The following is a 10,505-nucleotide window of genomic DNA, read 5'->3' as shown; positions in this document are numbered from 1 at the left end:
TGAGCATGATATGTTAACTGAAACAAAAAAATCTGTATTTTCTCTTCTTTCTTATGCACTTCTTGTTACTGTGCACTATTTTATTTTATATTTGTATCATGTTCGAATAAAATTTCATTTCATTTCAAAAAAAAAAATTTCATTTCATATATATATATATCAATGTAGCTACAATGGCCCTCCAGAGTGGCTATTTATAACTGTGGACAATAATAATGTTTGGCATGTTTTGTTAGGGGAAGATCATGACTGATTTCATTTAGCGTCTGCAAAGAATGTTCAAAAAAGAGTGACGGTTATTTCACAAAAACCACTATAATTCGTTTATTTACTCCAAATGTTTGGTCATTAACCATTATGCTGTGCTGTTCTTTTAAAACAGGTTCTTTAAAAATAATTATTTAAACTGCCTAAGCATTCTGTTTCAATAAAGGTTTGATGTTTTTAGTTTAAAATGCAAAAAAGAAACAAATTCTGACTTAATTCAGTGTTTCACTGTAGGCAGCATTTATGTCATGCTTGCTTTTAGCCAGCGTATCATTTTCCATAAAACCTTAAGCATATAGTCCAAATGTACTCAACATTTACAAGATTGTTTAAAAAAAATGAAATGCGCTTTAGTTATGTGCTACTTTGATAAAATATTCCCCCCAAATACTGCGCTGAAGTTTACGGCTCACAACGTGAGAAAAAAAAAAAAAAAAAACGTTCAGTAGGAATTTCAACTCTTTTTTTTTTTGAGTTCACGACAGATTAGAAAAAAACTTCATTTCCTTTCACAAAGATCCTCCGTAACAAGCTCTCTCCCTCTGTCTCGTCAGCCCCTGCAGCTACCCTGCAGTGAACCGGTACTCCTCGTCCTCTCTTTCATCTCAAGCCTCCAACGAAGTCAGCAACATCACCGGCCAGTCGGAGAGCTCAGATGAAGTCTTCAACATGCAGGTAATCCCTCACCTGTAAAACGCACATGCAAGCAGCCTCTTTCTCGCGCGCTACCCACATGCCCCGGAAAAGGCTGTTTAAAGTAGTAGATTGAGTCCACATCCCAACATTTGCCCTCTTGCTCTCCCCACAGGCTCAACTCGCATCACTTCTTCTTTTTTTTTTTTTTTCCTTTTCTGAATCCACCTGCACTTTTTCCTCCCCTCTCTCTCTCTCGCTCTCTCCTCTGACCCTTTTTTTTCCTCTCTATCATGTCGACTTTTCTCTTCCAGGGCTCTGTCCGGCCAAGCAAATTGTCATGATTATATCAATTCAGGACACGGTGCTTTGTGCGGGCCGTCCAGGGAGCCCTGCCTAAGTCTAATCTAAACTGGATTTGGCCAATTCAAAGAGCTGCCGACAACTCCTGGCAAGCCGTCCGCGGCACCTGGCAGGACCGGAGTAATAATAAGAGAGGGGAAACACAGGAGGCAAAAGAGGGCTGCTGTCAGGAATCTGACCGAGTCAATTAGGATAATAGATTGGAATATTAAAGCTTTACTTTACCTGGGGAAAAAAAAAAAAAAATGATGCAATAAGACATCCAATTGAAGATTTAGGTTTTCATTTTCAGGTGTTACTTGCAGTTATTTGATATGCGTTAGTAGAACGAGGCACCGGCTTTATCGCTACAGAGGCAGTGAAGTTCAAAAGTATTCATACCTGTAGCAGACTTGGATTGAAAACTGTTTCTATCCAACGAAGAAGCTTGTTTTTGATTGGAAATGAGACGGAAATCCCTCGAGTGATGACTAAACATTTAATATAATATTTTTAAAAATGTCATTGGATCATCGGGGGGAAAAACTCCTCACATCAATTTGGCTTTTACATATTTCTGCTGTTCCAGTGTTTTGACAGCTGGCTTCAAGTCTTTGGAATGTTTTTGCTCGCTCCACAGATTCTTTGTCAGATTCCAGTCAAAACTCTGGCTGAGTTTTTCACACAAACAAGAAAAAGAGCAAGATGTTGTTGTTGTCGGCGACGAGATAAGGACGTGGCTCGTGCTTCGAAATCGCTCGGTGTACCGTGCCGGGTGAAACCAACACCGCTGTTAAATAAAAGTCAACCATCCAGTTTCATTCAGTTGGATGGAAATTAAGATGAAAGGGGAAAAACAACCTGGTTTAAAATGTGTCCAGATCTCCACCAGCTGCGTGTTGGCGGATCAAATTTCATACATTGGTGTTGAGGGCCGCAGAAAAAAATATTCCTAAGTTTGCAAATGACTCGACGATAACTATAAACAAACTGCTGGTGTTTGTGAGCCCCAGGAGCTAACAGGGTTGCTGTTTTTATTTTTTCATAGAGATGCATTATTTAGAGTTTTGCAGCTGATTTTCGATCTCTTATATTTTTTTTCCCCCCAAGACTCCATCCTGCCGTTGTTGACTTAGAAAAACGGAGAAATACTTTTTTTTTTTTTTACTGATTAAAAATGTTTTAAATAAATCAAATCATTACCATTTCTCCAAAGCATATCAAGGTTCCAGTGGGTAACATTGACAATGCTATTTGCTTTGTAAACCACCAACAGATGTTGCTCAGTATTACAGATACTGACTATATTTCTAGTAAATGAATTATGACAGGTACTCTGGAAATGTGTGTTCATACGGTACTGAGTAGAGATTGAAACACAAATGGTTTTATTTCCTCCAAAGATGTGGTTAGTGATGCTTACCACTCCAACGGAGCAAATTGGGAATATTCAAATGTAAAATTTACTTCTGAAAGTGCTGCCATTATTTATATTGAAGATTTTTAGTTCATATTCTCATTTAACTGTTTGTCTCAAAGCATAACAATGTATTTTCTCCTAAGTAGTGCTACGTCACAGTTAGCCAACGTTTACATAGCTAACTATGCTAAAATTGCTACTAATGTACATTAGTTTCGCAAGTTTTATATACCCTCTTTATTTTTAAACTAAATCCATCTGAAATAGCAGAAGTAAATGCACTGATTGTGCAAATCACTTGAATAATGTCTTTAGAATAAAGACTTTATTCAAGTGATGGAGAAAAAAAGCTTTGACTTACTCTAAGACTAAGGATGAGTCTTTGTCAGTATTATTTAGAATCAGTGGTGATGCCACACTGTGCGTGTTTGAACCAACCAAAGCTGTTGTAAACGGGCTATATAAATAAATGAACCTTGACTTGAAGTTTATTAACATTAATGTTCTGGTGATTTAAGACGGATGTTCATAATGCTGTGCTGTTTCCCACCTGCAGCCCAGTCCATCTACCTCGAGCCTCAGCTCCAATCATTCTGCCTCGCCCAACGTCACCAGCTCAGCTCCCTCCAGTGCCAGAGGTAAGGTGGCTTCTATCAAAAAAAAAAAAACAAAACCCAAAAAAACAAGCCCTGTGGGCTAGCATGCAGCTGATATTTCAGTCCCAAGTAGTTTGAAATATCGAGTGTTCTTTACGTGCAACGTTGTACTTTAAACCTTTCGGCGACGCCGTCTCCCAAAACGGAACGGCAATCCTGTCTGATGAGGTCGGAGCCCGGCGGAAGATCCTCAAAGAGAATGAAGAAAAAGTGAGCTTGATGGAAAACAAACCGAGGAAAGGCGAAACAGAGAGAATACAAAATGAAGACGGATAAATAAATGAGCTGGAAGAAACGGTGTTGAAGGGAACATTGCGCCTGTGAAAGCGCGCAACGTGGCAAGAGAGAATAAGAGATTCCTACAACCGAGCTGACTATTCCCTTCTAACAAGCGCTGTCCAGGCCAGACTCGGTTATCCGAGCGTCCACCGCTGGGTAGAGTGAATAGCTAATGCCTCGTCCTGCTGCCCCTCTCATCCCGATGTGTTCAAATGTGTAAATGTGTTTCTGCCTGATCCCGATCATAAAAAGCGAGAATATATGAAGACGTTTATGGAAGCGAATGCACTCCCCTTTGGCAAGCCGCTGACAGCGGGCGGCGCCCTTATAAAAGTGCCCTCTGTCTACCCATAAAGCGCGCGGAGAATTATTGCCTCTGTGGTGCTACCTGAAGGAGAGCCAGCGATTGCTATCTTATATTCATATGATGGTCTTCCAAGTGCTGTCAAGTTGGCTAATGGTTCAAGATTCATGCGGCGGCCGCTGAGGGGGAAGGGCGGCAATAATGACGGACGAATTTGCTCGTTTGGATTTCGCCCCCGTCTGTTGACTCGCGTTACACATGTAGCCGTGTCGAGCTGTGGCTCACGTCCCCGTTGTGATTGTCCAGTGTAACGGAGGAGGCAAGGGAGTTGGGTTAGAGGGAGTGAGGAGGATGTGTGTGTGCGTGTGTGTGTGTGTGAAGGAGGGGCCAAGCCATTTATCATGTTGTGGAGCTATTGAGGCTGAAAGGACGGCAAAGAGAGAGAGGCTTGGAGGGAGAAAGAGAGATTGGCCTTTCCTGATTGCCAGTATTTGTGGGTAATAGCCTAACACCTTGCTCCCTGTTTGGTCCTGAACATGTTTGCGAATGCGCATGCTTGCGTACGCCTGCGTGTGTGTGTGTGTGTGTGTGTGTGTGTGTGTGCGTGCGTGTGCGTGTGTGTGTGTGTGTGAGAGAGAGACAGAGCTCTGACATATCATACTGTTCATTTCAGGTTCGCCTCAAATGGCAGAGAAACACAAGCATTCCAGAGAAAATGCCTGTCTGTCTCCGCGAGAGAGACCGGTCAGTGCCATCTTCTCCAACCCCCTTGATCCTGCACAGGTTGGCAAATATAAACATATTTGTGTCTATTTATGTCTTGCATTTTTCCTCTTCATAAATTTCTAATTTGTATTAGTAGTTGATACATTGCCATGGAAATGCTTATTATCTTGCAAAGTTCTTGGTAAATTCATTCAGGCTCCAAAGTCTTTAGCCAGTATTCAGTAATAGCTTGATGCTAACATGACACTAAATTTCCAGATATCGTTTTAATTAGCGTAAAAATAATAATACGTGGCGCTACTTCTCTTTGTTCACCATGGCGGCCATTGTGCTTGACACCGAATTTGAAATGCATGAGCCTTCTTTCAACCAGCTGGTAAGCAGTGCGCAGAAACAGGCTAGTATTTATGCTAAATACAATATGTTGCACAGCCACAGAAAAATCCTGGTGACTCAGGCACCTTTCAGTGCAATTAAAAGCCTTTTAAACCATTGAACATTTTGGATTTTGGAAATTAGAAGAGAACGAGACCATGACCTGGACATGACGCAGCAGGACACAATGAGTTCTGATCTCCAGCCTGCTTAAACTTTTCACACTGGGACTGTGTCAAAAGCGATGTTCAACAAACCCTTCAGCACATTTAGCAACTCATTCAGGGCAATATTTAGAGATATAGATTGCATTTGTATGCCATAAGCGGGGGAAAATAAGACGACAACCTCAAAGAGCGAGCCATTTCATCTACTTTCTGCTCGCCTAAGAGGTTTATCTGCAGCTCAGTTGAGTTTTTTTTTATCTTTTCAAAAGCCGGCATATGCAGTCAGGTGTTTTTTTTTTTTTTTTTTTTTTTGTCAAAGTGTGCAGTTGTGTGATTGGGACACAAAGACAAATTAGGAAGCAGATCTATAGTTGTCCGGCGCGGTGTTACATTCCGCCTAGAGGGAAACTCCGAAGTTTGTAACAACTGCAGCACCCAATGAGGTGCACACTGTGGCAGAAAACAAGGTCACCTTGTTAATGTACAATACATCTCAATGGGTTGACTTCCGCCTCAGAGACAAAAATGTCTCCTTGGCGAGGGCTCGTGGTGTAAGGCCATTTTGTCGCTGAGAGGTGCAATTTTTCAAGAGCAGTAGATGTTACTTCTGTTTTTGCTAAAGATTACCCCAGCTTTGTTCCATTATGTGGCAGCGGCGGGGGGGGGGGGGGCAAAGGAACCGTTCTGTACACCAAGCTGATAACATAAAAACAAGAGGTTATGAGAGCACACTGATATTGTAATTGCTTTCCCGGTTGAAGGACAGTACGTAACGGAACCACACAATCAATCCACCGACAAAGCCCCGATAACAAAAAAAAAACCTAAACTAAACAAAACAACCCTAATCTGTTTGCTTTTCAAGGCCGTTCATCGCTCGCGGTCACGGCTTAATGTGGAGTTCACCTCTTTTTCACCCCGTTTATGTTTAATTCTACGGAGGAGATTATTGCCGATGACCTACATGCCGCAAAGCACTTTTATTGGGTGATTAATGTCGGTTATTAGAAAGACGAGTTGTTTAGCTGCATTCTTATTTTTTGCGATTTTAGGGCGAGCGCAAAGTCATTTCTCTCAGGCGGAGCCAAAGCCAACATGTCTTGACATTTCTTTGCAGTTTTAAATTTATGATCTGCCAGATAATTAGGTCTTTTACACTTGTATAACATGTCATGGTAGGATGTTTATTTTTTTTTTTTTTGTATCGTGATATATAAAGGTAATTCTTCATGATAAAATATACTTGCCCAAAATAAAAGTCTCCATGCGCACATCCCTATTGCGACATCACAAAAGGGTTAAGGAAACTAATCCACTATTTTACATATGTCTATCTATATTTTTCTTAGTGTATTTCACCTCTTTTTTTTAGCAAATCAAAGCTAAACTTATAGCAAAATCTTGAACACTAAACTTGTTATGATACTCTGCTGTTTGTGTCACCCATATTCTAAAACTCTGAGCCTTTTACGAGAGCTTTAGTCCAATTTTTGCTGAAATATCTTCATAGGTTGTGCGTGTTTTTAAGATTAATTTGTGTGATTTCCTTGCTCTGCAGAGAGCTCCTGCTCACCAGATAGGCGACACCACTCTACCCAGGAGTGACCCCAACCTCTCGGCACCAGATAAAGGTACACGTTCGCTATCGTTGCACATCTATTTATACTCCTGAGTTGTACTGGGAACTGTCCACTCAGCAATCAGAAACACACAAAAAAAAACCCTCTTCCAGGGAATATCTCTTATTTTATGTGTATAGAAAAAGTGTTTTTATCACAAATTCCTTGTTTGTGTCCATCTATCTGAATCCCCTAAGAGAAGTGGCTGCCATCTCCGTTGTGATGCGAAGCTGCAGAAGCGGACAGCTTCTTGGGTTTTCGTCTGTGCATGCGGTACTGTCCAGAGTGTCGGCCATCTTGCTCATACATGCAGTGTGTATTTACTACACACTGTACCGAAGCTTTTTTCTGGCAGCTGCAGCGAATATCTCCGTAGAAGCTTCTTTTGAAAACAGAAATATAACAAAAATGCACTGATTGTTTTTTGGGGTTTTTTTTACGACCTTTTCAAAGAACCATTTTTTTTGCAAAGCCTTGACCGTACATTTTCCATTCTGACTGAATTCGGTTTTTCTCAGAGCCGTTATTGACAATAACATTTTTTGTTGCATTTTTTTTTCTAATAAACGCCTACATCAAGAAACAACTGAAGACAGATCTTTAATATTTGTTGTTTAACAGTAGTTTGGTGAATTTTGTCTTTTCTATAAATTCTCATTCTCAAATTCTCAAGCCTGGTGTGCATCGCTCAGATTGGATATGGTATCGCAGTTTAAAATATGCGGAAAACCTATATTATGTGTTTTGCAATTACCTTTTGTAAAAAAAAAAACTATTTTGTGATATAAGACGCACACCATGCAATACTGTCACATAAAATTAAAGGCTTTTTTTTTTTTTTTTAATTCTTACCCTCTGCAACCTGATGCAACATGTCTGCCGTCAACTTTTCAGCCAGAGTCGATGCAGACATTAGCATTTTTGAAGTGGGTTCAAAACAAATCCTGAACATAAAAAGAAAGACTTTTTTTCTCCATCAGACCCTAAAGTATTATTCTTTAAAGCATGAAAATATATATATATATATTTTTTTTTTTTCCTCCGAGCTTTACGGAGGCTTTGGGTGCTGTGAGATCATCCTCGACCAGCTCTGAGCCGGTTTTATGGTCTTAAACACAATTATTCACAGCTCGGCCAAAAATTCTTCCAATTTTCTTCAAAAACTTTCCCCCGCCTCCTTATTTTCTTTTGGGCTTAACATTTAAGACGCAACAGAACGAGCAACGACTCCACACTCATTTCCTCAGCGTAGGAATAATTACAGATGGTGTCAGATGACGCTCCTTTTAATAAACGGCGAGGAGCGTGGATGCGATGGCTTCCTTGTGACTCGCACGAAAACACAAAACTGTGATCTGGAATTAACGCAGCAGGAGAAGGGCGCTGCATCACAATATGGTGATGCGGGCTGTCTGCACTGATGACAATGATAAAAAAAAAAAAAAAAGGTGGAAGAATTTACACAGAACCTGTTACTGAGGAAGTGTAACTTTTTTTTTTTTTACCTTCTAATAATGTTTGGATGGCGTTGTTAGAGTTTAACACCCACTCTAAGGCTTAGCATGCAAGGAACGACTGCATCGATTTCCTGATTGCAGTTTATTCTCACAGAAATATCTGCATCGGAAGTCGTGGCCGAACGTCGGCTGATTTAATGAACTTGAAATTTCAAATAGACACGCGTCGTTTTATTCCGTTCTCTGCGGAAAATATCCAAATGTGCGCATGAAGGGAATCTGTGGGAATCGGAGATAAATCTGTAAAATGCAACAAAGGGAAGCAAAAGTAATCAACTGCACAAATATCTTTGGGGGGGAAAAAAATACAGTTTTGATCCACTTTGATTGACAGTGAGCAAACAACCCAATGTCCTTTGTGGGTGTTTTTTTTTTGAGGAATGTGACATTGCATCATTTCTACTCAGCTACTCTTACTTCAAAGAAAAGATAGAAGTATGTGGTGCACAATAAGCCAAGCTGTTGAAACGGCTCATGTTCAATCTGTCACAACAAGGTTGAGCAGTTTGCCACACACTAGCTGACATGCGTGTCCTCCGTAACTGTTAATTACTGGACAGACCCATTGCAGCTTTAAATATTTGTGGGTTGGGGCAATTATTAAATCTCCGTTTCCATTGGACTTTAATAGTAAAACAAGTCTTCTACCTATGCACATTCTTGAGTCATAAAGATGTTTTGGATTTATTTTACATTTTTTTAGGTCAATCAGAAGTATTATACACTTTTTAATATGGATGACTCCATGACTTTTTGGTGAGGTGAGGCTATACAGTTATGTGACATCTAGAGGTCCATTTTCTTCAAAACGGGAAAGATCAGAGAGCATGCCAAGGAAATGTTTATAAGAGTATATTGAAGAAAATGTTTTAAAATCTCAATTTATGTCTAGTCAGATCAAAATGCACTTAAAGTGTGAAGACTGATGCATTTACAACGACTCTAACCTCACTCATCAGCATGTTATTACCCATAGAAATTGTCAGTGTTTCTACTGTATGTTGTGTTTTTGCATGCAAACTCCATCCTGTAATTTTTCATTTATTTATTTATTTATTTATTTATTTATTTCATTTTGTGTGGTGTGTCTGTGTGCTGTAAAGTGAGACCCACTCCCAGTAGCTGGAGCCTTGACAGTGTCAAAGAGCGCGCGCCGTCCTTCTCTGACAATGTCTCCAAACCCATATGCCCTCCCATCCCTCCCAGGCCTCAGCACCCAGGTAAAATGGCCGCCCCTCTGCTGAAGAATGACGCTAACTTCTCCCAGTCCGGCTTTTGACACCTGCCGCTCTCGAACGGCTCTTCTCTTTTTCCCAATTTCCCCCATCTGACTCCTCCTCCTCCTGCTGTTGACATCCTCCTCAAGCCGTATGGCATTTCTGCTCTTTCCATACTGACCGGCATCAGATTCTAATCGTACTTGTTTCAAATTTGTGTTTCATCGCAATTTAATTCTTCTTCTTCTATCAGTTCGAAGTGTTATTTCATTTTAGATTTTTATTTTTTTTAAATTTATTTTTTTTTTTTTTATTATTATTTACAGATGAAACCGATTTAGCTTCAGTGTTTTCGGCTGTAGTGCAGTTAACCCGGCAGCGTCATCAGCAGATGGAGTCGCTCTCCCTCTCCAGAGCGCGAGAGCAGCTGTTGGGTGTAGAGGCAGCTTAAGGCAGTCTGGAGGACCTGCAGAACAACAGTGTTTATTTGATTTTGCTGATTCTTTCAGCTCTAGGCTCTCTTTGCTTCGTGTGTCCTTGTTTGCATGATTTCATGCTGTGTCATCCCACTGTGTGAACGAAAACGCCGCTCCCCTAATTCTATTCCTCTCTCTCTCTCTCTCTCTCTCCATTTTTTTTTTTAATGTCTGCAGCTTCCTCCACTAAAAACACCAGGCCGCAGTCGCCAGGTCCCATGTCCAGATCGCCGCAGAAGGTCGGTCCCGCTTCTGTTCACTCTTCTGGAAACGGTCATTATCCCGCTCTGTGTCGAACGTGAGACGGAGACGGGTTGTATTAACTGCTCAGTGGAGCTGTGACCAGCTCCACCACTGCTGATGTAGGACTTTAATGTGTCAGCCGTCCCAAAGAGGTTCCTAAACGGGATTGGCTGGAGGGTATTAGCTAAATATATTCAAGGTTCTGCAGGGATGTCACCTGTTTAAATGAAAATGTACATGGGTTTATTAGACTTCTACATATAT

At 40.8% G+C, this 10,505-nt stretch overlaps 1 protein-coding gene across 5 annotated transcripts in view; it reads left to right on the top strand.

Annotated features, from left to right (window-relative positions):
- The window catches only part of dock4b (dedicator of cytokinesis 4b), a 176,926-nt gene that overhangs the window by 161,061 nt on the left and 5,360 nt on the right, over positions 1–10,505 (top strand). For 4 of the 5 annotated variants that reach the window (XM_016664126.1, XM_007578639.2, XM_016664117.1 and 1 more), the window contains 6 exons: positions 831–942; positions 3,219–3,300; positions 4,575–4,684; positions 6,728–6,800; positions 9,409–9,525; positions 10,176–10,237. In XM_016664126.1, the coding sequence (XP_016519612.1) occupies positions 831–942; positions 3,219–3,300; positions 4,575–4,684; positions 6,728–6,800; positions 9,409–9,525; positions 10,176–10,237 (556 nt within the window). The remainder of the gene's footprint in view (positions 1–830; positions 943–3,218; positions 3,301–4,574; positions 4,685–6,727; positions 6,801–9,408; positions 9,526–10,175; positions 10,238–10,505) is intronic. The other variant, XM_016664134.1, reaches the window with a different exon arrangement.

The sequence above is a fragment of the Poecilia formosa genome, unplaced genomic scaffold (assembly GCF_000485575.1).
Source record: "Poecilia formosa unplaced genomic scaffold, Poecilia_formosa-5.1.2 Scaffold9, whole genome shotgun sequence".
Classification (NCBI taxonomy): Eukaryota; Metazoa; Chordata; class Actinopteri; order Cyprinodontiformes; family Poeciliidae; genus Poecilia; species Poecilia formosa.
The sequence above is the reverse complement of the archived record's forward strand: the minus strand, read 5'-3'. Positions and strand labels throughout refer to the sequence as shown.